Below are 27830 nucleotides of genomic sequence, written 5' to 3' on the forward strand. Positions count from 1 at the left end.
AGCGCTGAGATACTCTCTATAAATTTTCAGTTAGCCAGACCCAAAAGCTTTCAGACAGTCTCAAATGCAAGGCTCTTCAAAGTTTAACACGAGAGGCTAATACTCAAAAGCGTCAATTCGGAAGTGCTGACAAGGCGCATTACTTCGTAGTTACTGGAAGGCTCCCTGCTGTTGCCTACGAGCACAAAGTAGCATTGCTCTTTCTGTAAAGGCAAGAACAACTGAAGGATGCTCCCAATTCCACAGCACTGGTTCCCTGGGTCTTCTGCATGGGAAAATATTTAGAGCGGCAATATCATTTTGTCAGTGCAAAGAACCCAGTTTATTTAATATACCATATTGATTCCTGGCCCACAAACCCAGGTACATCTGAAAACCTTGCCTCATACCTGGCAATTCTCTTTGTCTAGCTGCTCATCCCAAAACCCAGCAAGGTTCAACTAGTAAATCTCAGCAAGTTATTTGAAAAACTTTTCCAAGTGTGCAAGCATGTATGAAAACAAAACATATATCAGATTAAACTACACAATGCTGTCTTTGTGAGACTAAGCATAACATGGTTTACAAAAAAAAAATAAAAAATAAAAAACCCAAACAACCCACACTAAACAGTTTATCTAGCCATTCCCCGAAGGAATTGACTAAGCTACACCAGGAACATTTATTTCAACTAGATGTGAAAATTTCGTAGGGAAACCTGAAGAAATGAGCAGAACTGATGGACGGGGCAGAGCAGCTGACGTCATCTGCCTGGACTTGTGCAAAGCATCCAACACTGTCCCACACGACATCCTTGTCTCTAAATTGGAGAGACATCAATTTGATGGATGGACCACTCGGTGGATAAGGAACTGGCTGGATGGCCTCACATAAAGAGTTGTGGTCAATGGCTCAATGTCCAATTGGAAAACAGTAAAGAGTGGTGTCCCTCAGGGATCAGCGTTGGGACCAGTCTTGTTCAACATCTTTGTCGCTGACATGGACAGTGGGAGTGAGTGCACCCTCAGCAACTCTGGTGATGACACCAAGCTGTGTGGCTTGGTTTATACCCTGGAGGGAAGGAATGCCATCCAGAGAAACCTTGACACACTTGTGAGGTGGGCTGATGCCAACCTCATGAAGTTTAACCATGCCAAGTGCAAGGTCCTACACCTGGGTCAGAGCAATCCCAGGCACAGGTACAGGTTGGGCAGAGAAAAGATTCAGAGCAGCCCTGCAGAGAAGGACTGGAGGGTGTTGGTTGATGAGAAAATGAACATGAGCCAGCAGTGTGCGCTCGCAGCTCAGAAAGCAACCGTATCCTGGGCTGCATTAAAAGAAGCGTGACCAGCAGGTCAAAGGAGGTGATCCTGCCCCTCTACTCTGCTCTCCTGACACCTCACTTGCAGTATTGTGTGCAGTTCTGGTGTCCTCAACATAAAAAGGACATGGAACTGTTGGAACAAGTCCAGAGGAGGCCACGAGGATGATCAGGGGACTGGAGCACCTCCCGTATGAAGACAGGGCTGCTCAGCCTGGAGAAGAGAAGGCTGCATGGAGACCTCATAGCAGCCTTCCAGTATCTGAAGGATGCTGGAGAGGGACCCTTCATTAGGGACTGTAGTGGCAGGACAAGGGGTAATGGGTTCAAACTTAAACAGGGGAAGTTTAGGTTAGATACAAAAAAATGGGCTCTTTACTGTAAGGGTGGTGAGGCACTGGAATGGGTTGCCCAGGGAAGTTGTGAATGCTCCATCCCTGGCGGTGTTCAAGGCAAGGCTGGACAGAGCCTTGGGCAACACAGTTTAGTGCAACGTGAAGGGAGGTTGTAACTAGATGATTTTAAGGTCCTTTCCAACCCTAACTATTCAATGATTCTATTCTGATTCTACAAATGTTATGCAAGAATAGTGATAGTAAGGATATAGTAGAGAAGGTCAATTATTTTGCTCCTAATCATTCTCACGCACATTACAGAATGAAATCTTTCAACAACTTTTAGGAGAGAATGTCGATACGGTTGTAAATCCAGAAAATGAAGAATTAACTAGATGAAGCCTGCTGATTTCTGTATCGCAGCAAATGCTTCCACAGAATGTAAAGCTTTTCTGAGATTATTTATTTATCTGCATGCAAAACACAGAAATTACCTTGGGGAGACCAATCTCAGCCATGGCATTCAGCCACTGGATTACATTATCTGTGTGCCGGAAGTGGAGACCAGTTGCCTGAAATAAGAACAGACGGGAACAAGAGGGCCGTCAGAAACAAGGCATCACAGCTGCCGGGAAGAGCAGGGAAGTTTATTAGGATGGATAGTTAAAACAGTACCCTGACAGAAACAGGAAGTCGTCTGTATATGATTATATTGATTGTTTATGACAAATTCTTTCACATGAACAGAAATCCAGATATACAGCTGAGTCTATTCAGACACACACACACACCCCCCTTAACATATGCTCTAGAGTGAAAATGAAGTTTCTCAGGCAACAATAACAAACTAACTTTCTGTTTATTTGCTCACAGTACCTCCTTGTGCACATTTTCCTGTTTCAGATGTCTGCCTAAAGCAGCACGTATGGCTTATAGCTCTCACCTTATATCGAGTCTGTTCCCTATCATAGATTTTCTTCACAGAAACCACTTTAGGGGAGAAAAAGTTTCCAAGTTTGGCCAGGTAGACTCCATTTCTCAGTCCTTCTTCCAGCTCTGTTGTGGGAGGCAGCTCCTCATTTAGACAGGCCTCCATCCATCTGGAAGTGCAAGAACAACGAAGTTGGTCACTTGTGCATATTTCCAATTTGTGAACACAACCCCATGGTAAACAAGTTTTATGCTGCTACTGCTGTCATACTCTAGCATACTATTTACTTAGCATTAGGGACTGCAAGTTGGCATAGCACTACCAGACAACCTGTGTCATTAAAATGCTAGTCAGCAACACTTCAGACAAAATATTAACAAGTATGAAGTCCAACAGCCAGACTTGCACAAGTCATTAAGATACCACCTCACTACCACATTTCTCCTTCAGCCCATGATTTAGCTGGTACTGTTCTAGTGGCCAACCTGTCCTTTTAACCAACTTAAATCCTCCTTGAGTACAGGCTTCTCTCACAAGCATTTCTTTACTCTCATTAGGTATTCACTAGTTATTTCACGACTTTGTACCCCTTAGTCAAGTTCTTTTAGCTTATCTCATAGAGAGGCCCTACAATGCTGTCACTAAGTGTGCCTTCCCAAACTATACATTTTCTCCCACACTACTATACATTTCAAAAACAGGGACAGGGGGAGGTGGGAATGGAATAGGCATTCCTCTCCTCATGATTCTCCCTTATTTCCTCCCATCTCACTTAACGGTGTCACAGATCCTCGTAACAAAAAACAAAGACTACAAATAATTTGAGAAGTCGCTGTTCTCACAATGGAGATGCGCCTTGATATTTGTTCCATACAGGACTCCCAGAGGCTATATACTGCAAGCTCAACTTACAGTTTCTTTCAAAGATGACATGCTCCCTGGCTGTTCTGTGCCATGGGCCACGTTCTAAAGCACTTTCTTTAGACCATGCCTCAATTGTAGCTAAACTCTAAAGCTCATACAGGACAGATAAGCCTTGGATCAATAAAGAAAACAGCGACTCAGAATAGTAGTAGCCCATATTATAAAACAGAGCTGACAGTGTAACATAAGCAAGGTTAACAATTTGGCTCGCAGGGATGATAATTCCACATTACTGGAACTGATCTTAAATGCAGACAAGTGAAGGAACCTGCTTGAACCCAGTGAACAGAATTTTAATATTCTAAATGCGCTTTCAGATGGATACATAACTCTAAACTATTTAGCTCCATATTAATCCAGGCAAAGTAACCAGAAAACACCATACTAGATGCAAGTGATAACAGATTCAATTAATAACTGTAGTAAATTAAAACAATTTCACAGAAATCAGTTCTGTAAAACCCAATGTGGCTCTGTTGACTAACTAAAGCTGCAGATATTTCACATCTGCGAGATGCGAGGGTTCATGCATCATAATATTCTGATTAAAATCATGCATACAAAGAATAGCTCATATATACCAAAAGCAGACATCTCCAATCAGTGTTTTCAGGGGGATTCATGGAATGATTCCGTTTCCAATGTATTTTGGCACAGATGCATGCTATGCCCCCTCCTTTAGTTTTCCAGGTAAACATGAAAATTGAGGCTGACAAAATTAGAGAATTGAATTATAAAAGCAGTACTAGCATTACTGTAACCTGTAACACAGGTGGTCACAGCCTGAGTAAGAACAGGACTGTTCAAATATCCAAAGCTTTAGATAAGGTTAAATATTAGGTCATTGATCTGGCTGATCTACAGACTCGGGATTGTATCCTAAAGGACAACTGCAACACTGAAAAATGTGTGATGAGTACAGCAGACACAACGAATTCAAAGTTGAAAACTGTAAGACCTAATGTTATTGTGGGATGCATACAAAGGGGAACAGTACAGCCAGGCACTACGACTATTCTTATATTAGGACACTGATGAGACTAACCTTGTCACTGTCGTCTGCATTTTTTCAAACTGGAGAGCAGCAACAAGATAGCTAATCAAAAACTTCTTTCCTAAGATAATACTTCACAATGAAAAGCATGAGCAATGCAGCACATTCAGTTTGTCGAAATAAGAGTCTGAGTGGTACCTTGGTGCTCTGACAGTCCTTTGGCAGCAGACTGCAATCAGATGACTGAAACTGCTGCCACCAGCACCAGCCTGCTTCACCTTTTCTGACAAACAGCATCAAATTTAAGGCAGGAGCACAAGAACTACATATTGATCAGCTTCTGAACCAACAATTTTCAGCCCAGCATGTGAGTCTTACTGGAAAGAGCTAAAAATTACTTAACCTGCAACATCTCAGAAGATGACAGAAATCATTCTCTCTGACCTTAATGGGACAATAATATGTGATTATTTCTTCACAGTAATTTACAAAAGTAGTATTATAAAGATAAATTTTAATTTGCATTTTGGGGATACTTTTGCACAGCTTACTCTTATCTCAAATATGTAACACTGTAGAAGCACACAACATAACCAGATGCATTCAAATTCACCACAGCTAGTTTTTCATCTCTCCTGAGAAGGCAGTAAACTACATTTCTAATTATAGAGACAGGTAGTTGTTAGTAAAAATTTAGCTCAACTGCCACTAATCCTCAAATAGCCTTTTCTAGTAACAGAAGTTGAAATCAGCTACAGCAATTCCCATGTCTACACCCAGGATCACCTAAAAAATGAGTGTAGAACAAATATAGCATAAAGTCCTCAAATTGTTAATTGATCTTGAACTTCTGTTTGAGGTTTTATCCAAAGATTCCCTGATGCTGTTCTCCTATTTGTGGATTCTGTAGCAGTTATGCTTACAGCCTCATTGTTGAAAGAATACTCACAATTCAACAGATGTTTAACAAAAAGCTTGATTTCATGGCTGTTTCATTGGTTATTCAGATTGCTTTCAGTATATGCATTCCTCTCTGGATAGCAGGAAAATGTGAAGTTTATTTCAAAAGGGAAAATCCTCAGTTACATGCCATAACCCATCAGAAAGTACCTACAATCAGCCACCATTACAGTCCCCAAATCTCAGTTCTTCTGATTTTTTCCATGGAAATACAAACAACTACTCAGTTTTAAGACCCATCCTCTTTGCCCAGAAAAGCCTTTTCCTCACACTTGGCTTCTCTACAGCTCCAGGCAGCAGAGGTGGTACCTTTGAAAAGCTAACAAAAGCAAGAGAAAGGTGCCAGGAAGCTTCTCAAAGAGGTTGCAACAGCAACTAATCACAGAAACAGGTCAGCAACCAGATGCCTCCAACAGACTGAGCAGGGGATGTTTCAGAACAGCCTGGAAGGAGCGGGGGGAAAGAAGGGCAACTACACATTTCTCAAATTAGCACTCACAAAAATCAACAAGAGCTTCATGTTCCTGCTGAAAGCCCTCTAACAACAGAGAGTGTTTTCTGCAGGAAATAGGCAACACACAAGGTTCTTCCAGCTTCTGACTTCTCATTCTCTAGTCTTTCCCAACTCAAAAACTAGAATAAATTTACAAAATACCATCTCACAAAATGTTTCAGAAAACGTACATGACAACTGTAGCTGCTGCCCTGAATGGCCACATTACAAAGGCTCTGTGTGTGGAAAGTTTCAATCAGCAAATGAGTGTTTTGTTGGAATGGCTGAAACAAACTTTATACAGAAAGAACTGGACCACGACACTACTGAATAAGGTAGTTCCCTGAAATGGGACACTGCAACACTACGTGGGAGGACTGCAGAGGGATTAAAACGTGCATACGTACATACACGAAGAGTAGACACCCTGCAGAAATCAAGAACTATCCTTTCATATTCCAGAGAAGCACCTAAAACACTATCTGGAAAGGTACATAAAAATTACATTTCCAAGCTTCAAGTTTCACACACTCTCTGTGGGTTCTATTCGCTATCCTAAAAAGCTGCGAGAAGTCAGAAGACTGATTCATGTGCCCTTTGATAGCACCTGACTAACTGGACGTGGTAACTGGTCTCACTGCCTGGTTTATCCACAGAATCACAGAACAGCCCAAGTTGCAAGGGATCTTCACAGATCTGGTCCAATCTCCTGTGGAAAAGGGAGACTTGTCCAGTCATGTCTTGAAAATCTCCAGTGACAGAGACCCTACCACATCCCTGGGAAGGCTGTTACAGTGGTTGATTGTTATTATATCAAGATGAAGCTTCTCCCAGTGCAACTTGCTCTTGTTGCCCCTTGTCCTGTCCATGGGGACCCTTGGGGAGAGAGCGCCTCTGTCCTCTTTGTAACCACCCTTTAAGCACTGGAAAACTGATGACATCCCCATGCGCCTTCTCTTCTCCAACGAGAAAAAACCCAGCTCCCTCAGTGTTTCCTCACAGGGCAGGTTCTCCAGCAGTTTGATCATCTTCATGGCCCTCCTTTGGGCCCTCTATTCACATATGAGTAAGTCACAGTTAGCCACCAAACACCAGATGATGCACAACCATGTTTTCTCCTGTCTTGTCTTTGAGCTCCTTGCCATCTAACTTGGGAAAATAGGAGTACTGTTTATGAAAAGACTGTAAGGTACAGAAAGGAAATACAACCAGAAGGACACGTTAAGGGAGTAAGGAACTGAGTCAAAGTACAGAAAACAAACCAGTTCAAGTTTTGACAGGAGTTCGGTATAAACAACTTACAAATTTTATGCCATGAAGGGATGGGAGTGTGAAGGGCATCAACTCAGGACACACAAGTCACAGATGGCAGGCGCAACATGGCAAAAAGAGTTCCCAAGATACAAATCAAAACACCCCATACTAGAGAAGCTTCTACAAGGCAAAGGTTGCTCAAGCCCTCCTACTCCACATGAAAACTTCAGAAAGTCTCATGGACCTCATATTTAGCGCTTCAGATCTAGTGCGCTTCCGATCTAGTGTGCTTCTGATCTAGTGCGCTTCCGATCTAGTGCAAGTAATGCTTTTGAAGTGGTAAAATTATACAAAGGAAGTTGCTAATTTTTGCCTAGTTTAGCCTGGAAAGCACCAGCTTTTCAATAGACTCCAATATTAAGAAACTTTGTACCACACTTTCCTGTCTAATATGACATACATACAGTGCTTTGTGACTTAAGACTGACATATTTCCTCAAGTTATTTTTCACAAATAGGAATGCAAACACTCTCCTAAAGGGATTTAAAAATCAAGCTGGTTACCACTGCTTCTTGAACTGAATGCTCCCAAACAAGCCTCACCTTCAAATGACAAACTGTAGGTCACAGACAGTTAAACCGGGAGAGCACTTTAAATCCCAGATGAGATACCATTACACCATGGAGTGCAACCTGAGTCCAAGAAAAGGGGGCCCTGCAATCCAAAGCAGGATAGGGAGCTTGGAAAAGCAACAAGGAGTACTGTTTACCAGGAAGAAAAGGCTTCTGGAAACAACTGGCCAACTTCTGTACATAAACTGCAAAATCCCAATTCCTGCACAAACTACTATTTTTCTGGGATTTCTGCTTTCCCCTAAAAAAAGTAATAAAATAAAAATCAAGAACTTTAAGTTCTAGAAAAATGCAGAAAGCAACTGAATGAGTGATAGGAAATGTAAGCTTAAAAATTCTAGACCATTATCCAAAAGAGATCTTAAAACAAGTCAAATACCATCACTCAGATCACATTCTTTCCCTACCCACATAGCTGCATTTCCTGTGCTGCTTCAACCCAACCTTCACAGAACCTCTAAGGCTTATCACAAGGGACCTCTTGAGATCCAGCTCTTCCCCTACCTCCATGATCAACCCTTTTCCCTATTCCAAGTGGGGCAAGAGCCCTCTGTAATGTCACTTGCATGCCTTAGATCATTACAAGCAAAGACCCCTGAGGGGACACAGAGCTACTCAAACCATGAAGAGTCCAAATGCAGCAACAGGGTTCAGAATATCCTCCCAAGAACCTTACTGGCCCAATAAAAAAACCCACCCACTTTGTTGAACCTCAGAAGACCTAAAATGAAAGTAGAAGGGACATGTAAACACATAATTTCCTGCCTTACAGAAGGACATAGAGGCACTGGGTTTTGTTTAAGCATCTCCATAAAATAAGATGCATATCTCATAGTTAGAACATAAGCTGTCTCAATGTACTCATACCTGTTTCAACAGGTTCCCAAGTGGGAACTTCAAAGCTAGGGCAATTTACATACAATAACACTCCCTCTTAGTGAGGTATTGCCTAACCATTTGCTAGGCCAGAGGAGAAAGCAATACTTCCAGAAAGCACCACACAGTACCTTTTACATTTAAAAACCTCACATACTCCTACTAAAGATAACACCTGTCATCCTTGAAAGGCAGAAATAAATGCAGAATTTCCAGATGAACAAGAGAAAAGTGTTTCTCAAGTATCGTGGGGGACAGGGGTGAAGAGACACAACCTGGTTGATGGGCAGCAGCCTCTACTCCCTTTAGAAGTAAGTATGAGAACAATATCCCATCAATAAGCCTTCAAGAGTAATCTTCAATTATTTTTTGCTACTTTGGCAATTTCTACCATGCTCCCTCCCTCCCACCAGAACAGGTAATTTTTAACCCAGATTTAATTCTTCAATCAAATTTCATCACAATTGCATAGGTAATGTTGGACTCACCAATTTCACTTAATCTAGCTCAAATTAAAGTACTAACATCACTTTTCTAATCAATCAGTCCTACTGCTACAACATGCAGACAAACCCTCCCCTCCTAGAAAACAATCCTTGAGCATCTTCCTACAGCTACTACCATCAGCTACAATTCACAGCCAACAGGAGAAATGTTCGGGTATTGTCAGGCAGCCAGTCTCTCAAGTAATGCTGCCTTCAAACTTCTAAAGGAAACACTACTTTATTACCAAGGGTTAGAAAAAAATAACATCAGTCAACTACCAACTTGTTTACCCCCCAGTACAGCACTGTCAAGGATTGTGACACAAAGATGTTATTTTTCAGTAGTATCACAAGCCAAATTTAAACAGAACTGGAGTCTGGGCATAGCAGAAACTTGACACTGATCACATGGCACACATTTTGCTCTTACACTTGTGAAAACATCAAAAATCTGACTAACCAAGATGGACCTACCATCAGCCAGAGCTGAGGCCCTCAGTGAAGGTGACAGCATCATAACACCATATTTAAGAAGGGGGAAAGCCTGCTGCACAACAGCAGCTGGGAGATAGGAATGAGAGTATGTGAGAGAAACAGCTCTGCAGACAGCAGGATCAGTGAGGAAGGAGGAGAGAAGGCGCTGCAGGTGGCAGAGCAGAGTTTTCCCCGCAGCCCATGAAGGTCCATGGCGGAGCAGATCTCTACCTGCAGCCCAGGCAGGATCCCATGCCAGAGGAGGGGGGAAGTGCCCGAAGGAGGCTGTGACCCCATGGGAAGCCTGCGCTGGAGCAGGCTCCTGGCAGAACCGGTGGCCCTGTGGAGACAGCAGCTGATGCTGGAGAAGGTTTGCTACAGGACTTGTGACTGTGGGGGGGACCCACACTGCAGCCGTCTGCTTGTGAAGGACTGCACCTTGTGGAAAAGGCCCATGCTGGAGCAGTTCATGAAGAACTGCAGCCTGTGGGAAGGACCCCTACTGGAGAAGTTTGTGAAGAACTATCTCCTGTGGGAGGAATACCACACTGGAGCATAATAGGAGCGTGAGAAGGCACGAATGGGAGAGACAACGTATAAGGAACTCACCACAACCCCCTTTCCCCTTTCCACTGCATTGCTCAGGGGGAGGAAACAAAGAAATGAGGTGTGAAGTTGAGCCCAGAAAAGAGGGAAGGTGATTTAAGTTTTCTTATTTCTCATTATCCTACTCTGATTCGACTGGGAATAAGTTAAATCAGTTTTCCTAAGTCTATTTTGCCCATAACAGTAACTGCTGTGTGATCTCTCTCTCTCCTTGTCTTGACACACAGGCCTTTCATCTTATTTTCTCTCCCCCTGTCCACCTGAGGAAGGGGAATGAAAGTGAAGCTTGGTGGTTGTGGCAGCCAGCCAAGGTCAGCCCACCACAACAGAAAAAGAATTCTCTCTGAAACTCCTCCCTTCCACTACATATACAAAGTGGTCTTCCAGAGCAGCCAGGCAAGGAAATTATTATTTACTGTGGTACACAGAAACCCCAGTTATGCACAAGCCATTCAACTGCGCTTCTGCACATTGTTGCCCAAGCCATCACTTGCCCCAGACAGCACACACCATGCCATAAAACGAGCAACACAACAGAAAACGAAGGTGAACACTGGACCAAGAAAGCATACTCTAAAAACAAACAAAAAAAACAACAAAAAAAAAACTACAACCACCACAAATAAACAAAAACAAACCCCCCACCCAACACAACCAAACCTACCTTGGTACTTTCAAGTTCAGTGAGGGATGATAGACACTGCTGCAGAAGAACTAAGTAGAGGAAAGGCAGAAGAAGCTTTACACCAGCTGGGGTAAAAGAAATCATCTTCAGGAGGGACTTTATTTGAGGAGGATACAGAACAGGAAGTCATCAAAGCTAGCGTCCTCAGCCAAGTGAAGGTAATGATTAACAAATGAAAAAAGTTATTACTAATAACAAAGCCAAATAACATGCACCGAAAACAAAAACAAGCTTGAATTTGAGGTACTGGAAGAAGATGCCTAGAGAGGGGAAAACAAAGACAGTCACATGAGCAGAGTAAAAAAACTAGCAGGAAGCAAGAACAAGGCCAACTGTCCACACACTGGTGCTAAATCCAAAAATGCAGAGAAAAAAGTGGCAATATCAGGGCACACCCACAGGATAAACCTCTTTCTCTGACTGAAGCAGCAGACTCCAACTGCCTCCCTTGCATCCTGGGGGCACATGCGTCTAAGCAGAATGTCCCCAGCCTCCATCCCAAGGACACCAACACATGATTTTTACCAGGTCTGCAAACTGGCTATTAGAGAATATTTAATCACTCTTAGACAGTACCAATATAAATACAGACTATTTGCAAGAGCAGTAGTCTCAACTAGACAAAGAGAATAAGAACGAACAGCTAGAAGCTGAAGCAGGAAAAACTCTGACGGGGAAATGCACATTACATCTAGATGTATTGCTGGGACAATACATCTAGATATTGGCTGTCCTCTCACTACCTGGAGCCTCAAAGAAAACAAACCCTCAATATCAGATATCTTTATGGTGTAACTCCATCAGATGTCATAACGCTGATTCAAAAGTCACAAAGAACAGTTGTCTAGTCCGGGTTTAAGACAATTGAAAAGAAGGAAAAATAAAAACAAGCTGTCACTGCATGTGCTGCTGATGTATAGACTTTTTTTAATACTTGTGTCTGGGGAGACTAAAAAAGTTTCTCTTTCAGTAGTTTGGAAGACAACTGAAAGAGAAAATAACAGTTCTGTCCTCAAGAAAATAAACAGAAAATTTGCACCTGACCTACTATAGCAAAAAAAAAAACAAACCCAAAAAACAAAAAAAAACACAAAAACCTGCACCAGTAATGACACAAAAATGTTCCTATGTTTCAGATTCTGGCAGTTAATCAGCTAACTTCACAATTCCTGGATGTCTACAAGGACATCGTGCTGAAAAGGGCTTTTATTTTAGCAGAGAGTAGCTTGTTTCAAAGGATTTCTGACATGCAATAAACAACATCATCTTCCTCAAGCAGTAGAGGCTGTAATAACATACTTGTGCAGCTGCTGCAACAGGAACACATGATGAGTATCTGGGAGACAATAGAAAAACTGTAAGGAGAGGGCAGAAACTCCGTCAAGCTGAGTTTCAGCGATCACAGTGTAAGCACGGGTCAGAAGCTGGCAATGGGACAGGGAACACTGCTGACACTCAACCCGTAACTGGTCATTTTTGTAGCACATCATGCAAAGACTTTCAGAATGCCAAGCACTCAGAACAAGACAACCTCAAGAAAGAAAAAAAGTCTCCCTTTCCCTAACTCCCCACCAGATTTGCTCATGCTCAGGGTCACTAAATAGCTGTATAACATACCACTGGCTTTCCCCCATCTTGTCTAGTGCCTTGTACTGACACCAAGAATTTCAAACATTACTGTCTTTGCCTGACAACTCATCCTACAGAAACAAGACTCATAAAAGTAGACAAAGAAACACTAGTAGGTGTCCAAACTAAACAACAGTACTCTTCAAAGAAGATATTTGGCAATTTCAAAATTACCAAAAAGTAAAGGATTAGTGGGTAACACAGGCCAAATTTTTCCCAATGACTGATGTACCCTCCCTGGCAAGATGCAGCTGAACCAAAGACCATATTAATATTTTGGCACTAAAGTGTGGAACTTAATTATCACATATGCAGAAATCTTTTTCAAGGCACAGTGTACCATTCTGTTGCCCAAGCTAATTGCCATCATCACTTACCATTAGTAACTAAATAAGCTAAAATACCTGGAAGGTATAGCATCACTGAAGTTATCATACCTCAAAACTAAATTGATTTCTTGCAAATAAGGGTTATAAGAAACACTCCACGGTACCAGACAGCCAAGAACTGCTATGTGACAAACTACCTGCTTTGGTTATTTTGGGCTGCTCTCTTTTTGCATTACATACAATATTCCTTCAGAAATCACCAATCAGAGACACAGCAAAAACCTGGTCTCTGAATCATACTCTGTGCAAACAGCTGCATCTCTCCTCATAGCCTGCCTTTCATTACTATTTCCAGTGACTCATAGAAAAAGCATTCAGAGCAAGGCAGAGATGGTGGTGCCCCCACCATCCTCCCTCCTCTGTCAACCCACTTCTCAGAAAAATAGGGTTCTGAATGTGCATTCCAAGCAACTTCCAGCCCAGACAGCTGCTCCCTGCCAGCCGCATGAGGTCATCAATGGAACAACAGAGGCACTCTGAAGAAGCACCTCCTCAAGTCTAAACAGGAGCTGACAGGAAGTCCCATATGAAGTGGGGAGAGTTAAACAGCATCTACTGCAACTTACAGCTGTTGATAATAAAGCAATTGATAAGAAAAAATAAAACATCTGTGAACATTCATTGATTACAATCTAACATGGGACTTGAATTGTATTTGACAGAAGCAGAAACCAAACAACCTCCAAACACATACACAAACAAAACAAAAAAAAAAAAAACACCACAGAAATAAGAAAAAAGGCTTGAATAGCCTGGAATAAAAAGAAGAACCCTGTTTATGCCACATATGAATAAGCTCTGCTATGTCAATTAGTGACCTTCTGACCCACTCACCTGATCTGGAATGGTCACTTTGGATAGAAGCTGACAAGAAGCATCAAAAATTAAGTTAGAAAATAAAAACAGAGTATTTCCAAAAAGGAGTCATATATTTAAAATAAAACACGGGCAAACCAGACAGACATCATTCAGAAGTCTCAAACTGCCTCCCATCTAAGCCTGAAGACGTCATCAAGAAGAGGAACATAGGTTCCGAATTACAGGCTACTGACTAAATTACCACAGGTGTTTTCTAAACACAACCAATTCTATCTTTACATCTTTTCCAGCATGGAATACTGTCCAGCAATTATGAAAGAAGGGGCCACTTATGATCTGAAGTATTGAATATAGACTATAGATTAAATATATGCAGGCTGACCTGCATAAAGCAAAATAGCTTTCACATATCATAACTTCAGAATGTGTTTCCTACCTAATCTGCAAATAGTTCAAGATCTACCATCTTTTCTTGTCCTGTTGTTTGCACAGTTGCAACAATTTCCTGTGCTTCTGAGGTAATACAATTAATTGCTCATAATTACTGAAAGATACTACCTTGTAGCTCTGGCACATGCACTCCAGACATTAGGATGGGAATGCAAATAGAACATCTTTAAAAGCTAAAAGGAACCCTACCCCACAAAGTCAAGTTTGCCTTAACCTAAGGAGGGGAAGGAAGGGAAAAAAAGAATGAGCTCAGAGACAAATGCAAAACAATCCTCACTTTTTCTCTGAGGGACTCCAGAGTTACACTGCTGTTCTTGCTAGCCTGAGATTTACAGTAAAAAAAAAAAAAAAAAAAAATTCTTCAACAGCAGCTCTGGTTCACACCACCAGAACTATTGCACTCTGAGCTCTCTGAGCTCCATCACAGACTGCCTCATCCTCAGAATCCTGCAAGAGGCAGCGTACTAACTCTACACTTTCCAAACGCATAAGAAACTTGCCTGTATCTAATTTGTAGTGAATCTAAGCAGGACCTAAATAAGATATTCTGCACTTTACTTGCTTATCTGTGGCACACTGAAAACTGTACCAAAAAAAGTGAGAAAGCCTAATGCTGCTTTCTCAAACCACATTACTGTTACCTACCTCTAACCACAGCCCTGCTCTTAAACAGAGGCTTGTAAGACATTTTAACTAAACTATCTCACTTTTCTCAAGTTGAGGCTAGTAAGAGAATGGAACCAATGCCATTTATCACCTTTCTGAAAAATCTCTGAATTGAGAGTAAGTCCGCATAGAAGAGCAACCGTTACGTTTCCTTCACAAACAGATTTAAGCTGTAGTGTACTAGTTAAAATACTTCATCTTCAAATTACAGCTCTTTCAGCAACTGATACCTATACCTTTACAAAAACAACAGGGAACCAGCATTACAAAGTTACTCACATAATAAGCTTTATAGAGCTTCCCATCTAGCTCTTAACTTTAGATGTGCTCATCTGTCCAGAAAGGGGTGTCCTTTATAATTCTTCCTCTTCATTCTTCTGGGTACCCTACACTTCTGAAGATAAAGAAATCTGTTTAAGCAGATCTTCAGTGACTAGGCCAGATTCCAAGAGACAATGATATCCAAACACTTTCAAACTAACAATGGGAAACCCAAAAAGATGAAGACCAGGTTTTTTTCTTTAAACATTAGGTTACTTCAAGTAAACAAAGTTTAACTGAGACACACACAAATCATCCCAGTCAAAAAAGAATTGTTCCTCACTTTAAAGAGAGAAAGCATGCATCGAGGGAGAGGGGAATATAATTCTTACAGAAAAGCAATGAATGAGAAAGACCCTTCAGGCTCTACCACAGAGGCAAAAAGTATTAATTTCACTCAATGGTATCAGTTTACACTAAGCCACCTTCCAATCTGCCAGAAAGAAGGGGATTACCATAAAACCACAGGCAGTACACTTCAATCCCAAACATATTAAAACAGCAATAAAGAGCAAGCATCATCCTTTTCTTGCTCAATAGGTTAACATCTTCTACAAGAAACCCCAAAAAGGAGAAAAAAAACAACACTGTCACATTCCATCCTGATGCATGCAAGAAATGACACATTGCTCAGGCACAATGGAAGTTAGTTATTGGAAGCCACATAATCTGAGCACTAAAATGCTTAAACCGTGCTCAGGAATAACCCAGAATGAAAATATTTTCTACTATCCCAGGGGAAAAGGATGGTATCATCACCCAGCAAGCCAGATAAGGCAACAAGAGAGCAAATAATATTTTAGTTTCCAAAATGGAGGAACCTAAAATACTCCACAGTGAAAAACAAAGCTTTAAGAAAAGCCTTTGCCAAACTGGTAAGTGCTAATTTTGTCACAAAAATGCCACAATACAGCAACAAGGGGTATTTCCCATATAGGAAAAAAGCTATCACAAAACACAGATGAATATTATTGTGCACCAGCCCGAGCTCTAGACAACAGCAAAGTACTTCTTACAGTTTTATCTGAACTGCCATATCTTTTCTTTATAAACTATTGTGATTTGGAGACAGAAAAAAAAAAACAAACTAAACCCACCAAAACCAAACAACCAAACACAAAACACCAAACTTGAAGTATTAGAAAACACCAACTCAGAAAGCCATTTTTATTCAAGAAAGAGGCATCTGGTTCAAGCATAGTACAGGAATCCCTCTTACTACCAATCTTCAATTTAGCTCAAATATTCAGGTCAATGTCATTCATAATCTTGAGCAACTTGGTTGCACTCTGCCTCTGTGTCTCCAACTAAGCAAGAAAAGGCCTGTTTCGCAAGACTGTTGTACATTGGTTGCTGAAGTCAAACACTGCTAAATAACAACAGTACAGCAGTGACAGCTCAAGGAGAAAAAAAAAAAGGAGAGACGACAAGTTGGAATGCCATTAAATAAGTTACTGTTATCCCTCTGATGTATGCTCCTTAGCAGACACATACTCCAAACAACTTCATGAAATACCCATGTGCTGTTCCAGTTCAGAAATCCAGACTCTTCTGGATTTTTCATTTCAGTACAAAATCAAGTGGTAGCCAACGCTCGTCTTGCTGCCTTCTATTAACATTTAAAAACCAACAAAAAAAAAACTAAATTCTGCTTCTAGATCCTTTATCTGTTGCTTGATTGAAGCAACAGCACGCCTCTGACAATGCTGATGCAATGCAAGTCAGCATTTTATTATTCACATTATTATAGTCTATGATTCTGTTAGGTCTTCTCCTTACAAATACATTTTCCAATCTGAAAATCTCTCACTGTGAAGAAAGATTATAAACTCTCTTTATCCATACCCATAGCTCTGAGGCACTGTAATTAATAGCACAAGCAAAATGCTGCCTTAACTAATTCACACTCTATGGCTCACACTGCTGGCAGGGAAATCAAGTACAGAAAATGTCAGACCAAGGACATAAATTGCAAACATAATGATCTCTTGCAGTTCTGGCTTAGTTGTTTTTGTTAAATAAGCTCCTTTGCAACAATGCAGCTGAGCCCTCTTTGAGAATCATTAGGAGAAATAACCATAATGGAGAGTGGGGAGGAATCAAAGGACATTTTACAAAAAGACTGCTCAGTGGAAAAAAAGAAAAATTATTGGGAGTAGACCATGAACTCAAGAGCATGAACCCAAGTCTTTCTGCTCTCACTTGTGTTTCTTAATTGCTAAACTACAGATTCTGCTCCCCTTCTTCTGGTCATTTAATCTTTAACTCTTATGCAAAGTGCCTTGGCTTCAGCTACAGAGTCAGGAATTCCCAATCACATAGGTATAAGCATCCTATAGGCCCCTAAGCAACCCTCACCATGCATTGAAGGTTGAAAAATGGGTACTTGAAGCTCTCCAAAGCTTAACAACTTCTCTTGACTACCAAGGTGGATAGGAGGAAGGCTGTAACACCACTGCTTGCATTTTGAGCAACACAGCTGTTACTTCATTCTTTACAAAATACACTGGCAACCACTAGGCATTATTCGAAGCATCTGAAGGCTTGTCCTCAGACAAAACACTAAAAACATCTTGTTTCTGACAAGGTGCAGCAAAATCAAATGCACAGCTGCTCAGCCTCAATAATACCAAGGCAATACTCAGAAGCAGAGATAAGATGGCTAAGAAACTTTAGAGTCAAAGATGATTTTATCTAAAGACTAAGTCCTCATGATTTAGCAAGAGCTTAATGAAAGTATTAAAAATGTCACTGCGTTAAGGGGCTTTTGCCTGATTTTTTTTCCAAATCTGGACATGGAATTGAACATATAACAAGCACCTTGGAAAATATTTTCTGCGAGGCCAATGATGCAAAGAGTCCACATTTGATGGATCTGGGGTTTCTTCAAGCATTGTCAGTGACTACAGCAAAACTCATCTCTCCCTGTCATGCAGCATTCACTCCTGAAGATCTTTGATTCAAAGGGAACGAGTTATTTTGACATATAGTCAAACCTCTCTCACTACATCAATCCTCATCTAAATGCTCACGGACAGAAAATTATTAACTGCTAGTAACTACACAGCCTCTGTGAATCTAAAGTAGTGACAATTGTTATGAAGCACCTAAAAAGACTACAGCATAAACCAAGTGCTCCCTGCCCCTTCAAAAATATAATAAACATTTTTGGTAAGGCAGCATAAACTATTCAAACCTTGGAATTAAGTCCTTCGTTATACTCTGCCAGCAGTAAACTTGCAGAAACTCAGAATTTCCTCCCCAACAAAATCACTACAGTGTAACACATCCATCTTGCTGGGGAAGACTTATACAGATTTATGCAAAGTTCATCACCCAGCCAGTGGAAGGGGAAGTTTTCTGGCTCTTCATATCATTTGAAGGACAGAGGCAGACTGAAGTTCAGTGAGCCATGACAAAACATGCTGTCAACTGTTTAGAACATGGTTTTATGCATGCTCTACTTTCCAGCTGCTCCAGAACTTACTTTCTGTGACATACACACTGGCTGGTTTGCCAACACCAGCCTTACTTTCAAAAATGGAGGGGAGAGGGGCAGTCACCAGTACAAACATTACCTCATCTCCTTCTCTTTAATCTCATTCTTGAAAACCTGACTTTGGTCTCAATCGCGGCTTAAAAAAAAAAAAAATTAAGTTTCATTAAACTTAAATTGAAAAATATACAAAGGCATGAAAAGACTCAACTGTCATGAAGAAAAGCAGCAGACAAACTGGTCTGTCTCATTATCCAGGTACAGCATAAAGGATTGAATGTTTGCAAAAAGATTTAAAAAAATATCAAGAGTAAGATTTCATGCATTCATTTTTAATACTGGCTCTTTTTCCTTTAATAGCTGTGTTCTAATCATACTTTCCTTAACTGTCTGAACAAAGAAATACAGCATGCTTACACTCTTATTAAACATGGAGATGACAAAAAAGTTACACACATGCTGGAGGGCAGGAATAAGATGAAAATTATTTCAACATATAAAGCAAAGATCAAGAAAAACAAAATTTCACTGGATCACATGAAAGATAAAACACTGAGAAAAATATGACAGATGGTATAAACACAAGATGAGGAACACATATCAAGTAAGGCACCTTCACGTAAAAGGGTAACAGGTAACAAAGCAGCAAAACTCTACTACATCATACCGTTATGAAAATGTAGATACCATGCCATAATGTACAAAAGTAGTATATCTATCAGGGTACAAATACTTGTATTCTTATAAGTATGCATATTAATGTCCCTCATGGAAAACTCTTCTCCATTTCAGCAGTGCACTTCCAGAAAGACACAGAGTGAGTGAAGTCAGAACAATCCAGGGAAAAGTACTATAGACCCACTGAACAGGACCCACAGAAAAATATGCAAGAATTGGGTTTTCACTCTGAAAGATAAGTGTAAGGAAAATACACTGTTACAATTTCAATTTGTAAAAAATTGCAGTTAAGAGGAAGAGAATAATCTTTTCTCCATGTCCACTGATAAGTAGTGGGGTAATACTGCACCAAGACATACAGAAGTTAGACACAGGGAGAACCCATCCACTGCTAGGAACACTGGAGCACTAAAGCTATGGAGTCCTTGTCACAAAGCACATGTTAGATAAGTACATTGGGGGTCAGTTGTTTTGGAGTTTGCTCGTTTGTAAAAATGAACCTATACAGCCACTAAGAAACATAGACAAGAGGTAAACTGTATCCAAATCATTCCCCTTACCAAATATCACAACTTCTTTTAAAGCATCAGCAGTTCCAAACCACTTATTCTTACCTCTTTGCTTCCTCCAGGTGACAAAGGTACTCATAGGCTACATTCTGGCGTCTCCTTTCATCCATTTCCTCTGCTGTCAATCTCTCATTATCCAAGACAGCTGCAAATAGCCAAAAGACATGCTCAGGCGGTTGAAGATTGAATGTAACTGAACAGGCACAGCAAAAATCAGATACAACCTTTCTCACAGAAACTCAACGCAAGTTTTATTTTTTCAGGGAAATTAAGGACCAAATATATCTGTTCTTTAGAAGCAACAGAAAAGGCCCAGTTTCCTTATCCTTCCTTGTCACATAAACTTGCCATCTTCCCTCTTTCCGATTTCTCAATTTGACTGTGATGCAACATCTTCCAACTCCTTAGAAACAGTCCTTCATTTTCTTATTTTCTTCTAGGTTTGCCTTTCTCTTCCCCAAAAGCACATCAGTGATCTCATATTCTTCCATTTATCCTCCAGTTTTAACAGTCAAAGATTAAGGAAGGTTGACAACATATTTTCACATCATATAATCCCTTCTATACCTTTATAGTCCATCTCTAAAAAATGTGTAAATGCTACTCACAACCCTCATCTAGGACAGCCTCATTCAGATCCACAACCTGTCTACCAGCTTCAGATCATGCTAAGGATTTACTTAGGTGTATATGCCTAAACCTGCCAGATTCTGTGTTTAAAGCCTCACTGATAAAGTCTGCTCTTCCCACTCTTACAGCTAAATACCTCATGCATTTTCTCACAGGGAAAAAAAAAAAGCCAAACCAACTTTTTATGTTTTATGGACCAACTTGCCAAATAGGAGGTGCCCCGTGCCATTATTAATCAAAGGTTAGCTTAAAATACCTTCAACAAACACATGCAAGCGACGAGGCATCAACTACAGCATTTGGGATCAAACAAGATCTTGCTTCAAACTGTAACGGGTCTCCTACAGACCAGGCTGAAGTAAAGCAAAGCATTTTTCCGATTATTCCAGCCCGCACCCAAAGCAAGAGCTGAAAACGGACTCAAACCGCAGGGTAACGCCTACCAGGAAGGAAAAAATTCCTCCCAACTCAAGCCTCCGTCCTAACGTTAAGCCCGGCTCTCACACGCAGCGCCACGGTTTCCCCGCCTTCGTTCATTTCTGACGCGGTGTCGCAGCACAAGCGAGCATCCATCTCGGACACCTCGCCCTGCAGCATCCCCCTCCACAGCGAGCACACAACGAGGAAGCGGAAGGGTCCGATCAGAACGGGCGCTCTGACCGCCGAGCCAGGTGCCGCGCCCGCACAGGGACCGCCGCGGCCCCGCGAGGCCTCCGCCCGCGGCGGACATCTTGGGCGCGGCTCGGGGCCCGCCCGCGGGAAGCGACGGCGGGAGCGCGGGAGGACGCCCCCGTACTGCCCTCCTCTCCCCCCCAACCCCGCCTTCTTCTATCGATCCTCTCCAACACGCGGGAGGGACGCCGAGCCTGAACCAGCTCCCGCACCCCGGGGCGCCCACCCCTCGGGAGGCACGACGGGCCGCACCCGAGAGCCGAGGCCCCGCGGCTTCCCCCCGCGCCCCAGGCTCAGTTCCCAGCACCGGCTCCTGGAAAGGACTGACAGCGCGGGCCAGGCAAGTCGCTGCTAGGCAGACCCCGCGCGCCCCAGTACTCACAGCCATAATGAGGCCGGGCCAGGGCCAGGCCATCCACCTCCTCCGCCGCCGCAGCCGCCATGGCGCTTCGCTGAGCCCGGGATGGCCGGGAACTGGGCGCGGCCGTTCCTCTTCCTGCTGCACCGGGTGTGGCGGGGGAGGAGTCGCCGCTCATGCTTTCTTCCACTCCCCGCTCCAGCCGCCTGTGTCCGCTGCCGGTGCGGGCCGGTCTCAGCGCCCGGCCTAGCTCGGCTCCGTCCCACAGGCCTTAGCCCCGCCGCGCCTCCGCCTGCCCGCCGTGCCTCACACAACGTCCCCATGTACCTTCTCGGGCCCCACGGCCCTGTCCCACCCCTAGCTCCGACGTTTCCTGTCGGACCCATTCATAACATCTAGCTAAGCTCTGACCTGTAGCCCTGCTACATAGGATACAGCACAGGTCAACCCCGTCATGACCCTACATCCACCCTCAACCCTTCCAGCCTCCTGACACACACAGCCCCAGCAGCCCAGCCATCTTGTGCACAACACAGCCAAGTCAACTCGGCCTCAGCAGCCTGTCCCCTGCCCACAGCCTGCTGGGCCAGGCCTGGGGTGCCCCCTTCTCTTGCCAGGTTTCCAGCTACATCAGCCCTCCCCAGTAGCAAAACCTGGCCTTGCTGGACACAGCTGCGCCCTTCCGCCTAAACAGCTCTGCCGACCACACCATAGTAACTCACCTGAAATGTTAGCCACTGTTTGAAGCAGGGTGCCTCAAAACACCAACATGCAACAACAGCAGCATTCAGCAGCACTGCCACAGGAAATAATCCTGCCGTAAAAGTTCCCTTTCCCTCAGTTCTTAAAGTGTTACTGTTGCTTTATCTAACTCTTGTTCAAGAGTCAGAGTACTGAAGGTGTCACCAGGCATCCCATGAATTTCACTGCCATGGCTTAAGTTTACTACTTAAGCACAAATGTAAGCAATTACGTAGACCAATAGCCTCTATTAGGAAAACATCACCAACAGGGAGGGGAGATGATCCTGCCTATCTCCCCAGTGCTGGTGAAACCATCTAGAGTACTGGGTTCAGTTCCCTAGTACAAGGAAGACATTGCGATAATGGAACAAGTTCAGTGAAGCACTGAGCAACTGTTTAAGGGCTTGGAGCATCCAACATAGGAGGAGAGGCTCAGAGAGGACAGGACAAGAAGCACAGGGCAGCAGACTGAAATTAAGGGAAGCCCACTTAAACATAAGAAGAAACATTTTTAGTCTGAAGGTGGTCTAACACTGGAACAGGTTGCGCAGAGAAGTTGTGGAATCTCCATCCTTGGAGGTACTTCAAACCTAATTAGACGTAGTCCTGGACAACCCACTCTTGTTGACCCTGCATTAAGGAAGTGAGGCTAGACTAGATGCTTCCAGAGGTTCCTTCCAACCTCAGTGATTATATGAGTCCCTGGAAAAGTACATTTACAGATTTTTTTTAAAGGGTCTGTATGAAAGGGAGAGTGACAGAAAATACAGAGGTGAATGCCAGACATAAATTACAAAACAAAAGGCTTTCTAACAATCATTTATAGTTCTAATTATTAACATTTGCATTACTTCATATGTGGCCACTTTGCAGTTACATAAACAGAAGACATTTAAAGTAATGTTTAGATGTCGACTATGGAGTGCAAAACTTTGTTCCCCCCAAAAATCCCATAAGATTTTTTGCCCAATCCCCCCTAAAAAAAAAAAACAATCAAACAAAAAAAAACAAAACCAAAAAAAAACAACAACAAAACTCTCATAAACTTCTTCCTACATGCTAATTCTGATAAGAAATGTAAAACACAATTACCACACATCAAGGAACCTGTTTGAACCTCTTCAAGGTTATATTTCAGTGGTTCCTGTAACAGCTCCCCTAATTTAAGGTGTCTGATCTCTGTTACTGTCTCTGCTAACTGTTGTTCGGGTATCTGTGTGTTTAATTTACTGCTTGTTTCTTGTCTTTGTTCTTTTTACTGTTGAAAAGGCACTAGTCAGCCTTACAAAGAGCACTACAGAGGTACCTATTTTTCTCTAATTTCAAAACCTGAGCAATTAATTATGTAAAAAAAAAAAAATTCTGAGTACCTGGCCTTAATCACTTCATCACTAGGCTTCCGAGGGGAAACAAGAGATCCAAAATTCAGCCTTTTATTTAAACTACTTTTATCTATTCTTTTGCAGGCCACTTCCTTTATGAGAAAGATCATTTCTGTCAATACTGCTGAAAAAAATACATGTTTAGAACACCTAAAGTCTCTGAGATTCTATGGTAACTTGCAGATAACCTAGCTGCAGGCTACCACTGAAACGTAACCTCTACAAATCCCCCTCTAAACAGGGTAATATATGCAGCTTCACATGTGCCTTTCCAGAGTATTAGTCTTGCAGTTCAAAAAAGATTGGGAAATAAAAGCATATCCAAATAACCTTCCACTGAATAATTGTTCATATGTGTCCTCATTTCTGGAAAACAAAGCCTGAAGATGGAGTAGGATCTACTCTACGTCCCCTTTAACACCAAAAATTCCAAGCTGTCACTTATTCTTTCTGTAGCACAAATGAAACTCTTGGAGAGCTGCAATAACATCTCTATTGCAACTCTGCATCTTAGCATCTTTCATTCTGATGATCTACCTCATTCTTATTAATAATTTTTTCCTAACACTATTTTTTGAAACTAAATCATGTACAGTCAATCATGACCTTTCCCTTTAGAGCCCATTTATCCCAGGTAAGTTTAACTCTTATCCTCTATGTCTGTAATAAGTTTCAGACCCCTATTAATTTTCAATCTTCTCTAATCCTCCAATTACCTGGTTTAATTACATGTTCTGTGCCTACAGGGTCAGAACGTCCTGTAGCAATCCAGATTGAAAAAGATATGAAATATATTGAAAATATATGTGTGTGTATATATAAAAAATAGTCTAATCCTTCATATACTAGATTATACCATTTTGTGTATTGGTTGCATGTTAGGCAATGGACTGCCAATAGCAAAAGTTGCCTTTTGGCTCCAAGCATTAGATCAAAATCATAGTGGTCAAATGAGACAAGTTACTGACATGATCTTACAAGAAACAGAGGCATGCACACAAACACCGTCACAAGCGCCTCGGTGCGAGCACATGACTGTACTCTCAGAGCTAGCTCAGAGTACTCCCACAGCCCTCATCCCAATCCTTACCCAGTTCTGCTGATAGTCATGACATGATCCTAAGCGACAGCAACAGGCCACTGGAACAGCCTGTTTGAACTAACTTACTCTCTGAAGGCAACTTAGCATCTCCACATGCTGTGTGACCATGATAAAATCCTCTCCTTCCTGCCTCATGACATAGGCAAGCTCTGTACTGTCCAAAAGGCTTCTTGAACTAGAAAACTCTGCACTTTTCACCACACACCAGGTACAGTTTCTCCTGAAGGATCTGTAAGGTCCAACGAAGCCCCACAGCCACCTAGAAAAACAGAACAAAACAAAAAAATGGGCAATTGAAGATTCATTCTGTCTCTGACACTTACTCCCTGTTTTTTTATCCACTTTGTAATGCTGGTTTGTTTTCTCCATTTGTTCCCTTGTAGGCTACCTAAAGAGACACTTGCAGAACCAATAAAGTAATTTAAGTCCTGAGCAGACTACAATATTTATCTGGAAGCAAGCAAGTGGGGATGAGCCAGATTTACAGACTGTACAGCAAAGACACATCTGACCAATTTTGCAATAGCAGCCACATACCAAATACTCTACATCAAACCCATAACTTTCACCACTAAAGCAGGGCTTCAATGATGAAAAAGCTATTGTGTCTTTATTTAAATTGCTTTCATGGTTATTGTAATCTTATCCCTAGTGTGATTCACTTCCCACAATTCACTACCTTCCAAAAAAATTAGCTCCCCCATAACCCCCACCTTTGATAAAGGGAAGTTCCTTCTGCTCTAATAAATTTTACACACTGCTTACTCTTGCCCTGTTGTCAGGGAAGGCTCTTGGGATTTTCCACTTTTTGTGAAGGAATGCTGCTGTAAGCTCAGTTTCTAGCTGTAGAAGACAACTGTGTTTAGATTCAAGATTTCTCTAACAGATTAAGTATGTAGTATGTACTTATTCTAATAAAAGCATTACATTAACAGTACTGTACAAAGACACCATTAAATTATGCATATAGTGTTTACAGAGTAAACATTTTTTGGTTAATTATTGAGCCATTACTACATATTTAACTACCTATAAGATACCCGTAGCATGCTTAGCTTCATCTGAAAAGGGTATTTAAATTCAGCATTAATCAAAGCCCACCTGTTTGGCCAGCAGCGTGGGACTGAACCAAAGCCTTTTACAAACAAGGTAATGTAAGAAACTAAGGATAAGGGTATTGTTTATTAAGATTTATGTTAAGCCCAATGTAAAGGTTAGGTGTAAGAAACTAAGGATAAGGGTATTGTCTATTAAGATTTATGTTAAGCCCAACGTAAAGATTAGGTGTAAGAAACTAAGAATAAGGGTATTGTTTATTAAGATTTATGTTAAGCCCAATGTAAAGGTTAGGCAACAAAAAAATGTGAAATCACTTACTCAAACAGTCACCGGACACAGCTTGTGCAAGATAAGATAACCGCAATCACTTACACAAACTAAACCAAGTACCGCTTATACAAACATAGCAGATGTTGACTAAAGATAACAGTAAGATGTTTCAGGAACTGGCAGAAATAAGATAAAACAACTCCATATAAGGACATATGGGTAAAAGGTCAACTATAGGATGAAGGAGAAAGACTTCTTACTTCAGCCTCAACGACCACCAGGAGACAGAACTGACCCCCTAGCAACAGCTGAAGCATGCGCAGAGTACCTCCACTACTTCATGAGCACGGAAGTAAAGATGTATAAAAAGGGACTGTTTGAACTGCTCAGCACGGCAGTTGTCGGAGCGCAGACTCCCCTGTCGTCCAGCGCTGTTTTTGCTCATATCCTACTTGCTATAATTAATAAAATTTTAATTGGATTATGATCCGTTGTGGTCTCAATTTATGACAGTAAGGACTGCCATGAACTTTAGTGCTGCAAGACTGAAGCCAACAGTGCTAAACCTCAAGTGCAGCTGCCTAGAAGCAGAACCGGCATATAGCCTTCCTGGCCCAATTGTATATTGTGATATTCATGTCAATGATGAACAACAAATACTAGCCAAATTCCTCAATCTTTACCCAGGCAACAGATGCTTCATCAATAGAAAATGAACAGTTTTATTATACTGATATATGATAGAATGATACTGTTGCGGCTCTGAAGTTACACATAAACATAGTTGTAGAAATCAAATGCAAATATGTTGGAGACTGTACTAAAACATCTTTAAAAAATGGGGCAACATACTAGGAACATATTCATCCCTGTAAGAATGCAACGGAAATTGCTCTTCCTGCATTTCAGACCTCATTGTTACAAGCTGATCATGAACCAAATACACATTTAAAATGGAGAGTTGACACATTACAACACTTAACACTAATTTCTTCTAAATGAAGAAGAGTAAATATGCACATGAAGAAAAACACTGCCAAAATTAGGAAAATTAACATGAGATTGCTAAAAGCTGGTTTATTAGATAACATTTTTTTTTCTTAAGCTGGTTTATTAGATAACAACTTTGAAAGCAGACAGCTTTGACTAAGAGAATACCGAGAAACAAAGTGAAGGAAAGCAACATATAATAAATGGCAAAAGGCAAGACTGGCACTGATAAATCACAGAATAGTTTTTGTCGGAAGGGACTTTCCCCCTACAGCACTGACAAATAATATGAGAAACTGCTAAAGAAACCCTCTCAGGAATACCAAGCTAAAAACGCCCCCGAGCAAGTTACGGATTTGCTGCTTTGGGAAGAGCCCTTCCAGTCCGGCACTTACCATCACGACCACACACGTTACCAACCGTCGCCCCACAGCAAGCAAACACCAACACACCCCAAGAGCGACGAAGGTGACGGCTCCAGTACCCGGGGCGGGGCGGGGCGGGGCGGGGCGGGGCGGGGCGGGGCGGGGCGGGGCGGGGCGGGGCGGGGCGGAGCGGAGCGGCCCCGCGCAGCCCGGCCGCCCCGCGGAGGGTCAGGCTCCGCCTTTGCCTTTCCCGACGGCCCTTGCGCATCTCCCAGTAGCCCGCGCGGCGCTG

General features: G+C 42.0%; 1 protein-coding gene across 4 annotated transcripts in view; it reads right to left on the reverse strand.

Moving 5' to 3' along the window:
- Positions 1–25174, reverse strand: part of IQGAP1 (IQ motif containing GTPase activating protein 1) — a 65228-nt gene extending 40054 nt beyond the window's left edge. For 2 of the 4 annotated variants that reach the window (XM_061446420.1, XM_061446421.1), the window contains exons 1-4: positions 21652–21783; positions 20013–20112; positions 2579–2735; positions 2130–2207 (exon numbers count right to left, since the gene is read on the reverse strand). In XM_061446420.1, coding sequence (XP_061302404.1) covers positions 2130–2207; positions 2579–2735; positions 20013–20112; positions 21652–21712 — 396 coding nt within the window. In that variant the 5' untranslated portion in view covers positions 21713–21783. Of the gene's footprint in view, positions 1–2129; positions 2208–2578; positions 2736–15182; positions 15224–20012; positions 20113–21651; positions 21784–25059 lie in introns of those variants that run through there. The other 2 variants (XM_061446422.1, XM_061446423.1) reach the window with 2 other exon arrangements.
- Between the last annotated feature and the right edge of the window lie 2656 nt (positions 25175–27830).

This window comes from Pezoporus flaviventris, unplaced genomic scaffold (genome assembly GCF_033815535.1).
Source record: "Pezoporus flaviventris isolate CSIRO_AGI_PZ_B2104156 unplaced genomic scaffold, CSIRO_AGI_Pfla_v1 ptg000006l, whole genome shotgun sequence".
Lineage (NCBI taxonomy): Eukaryota > Metazoa > Chordata > Aves > Psittaciformes > Psittacidae > Pezoporus > Pezoporus flaviventris.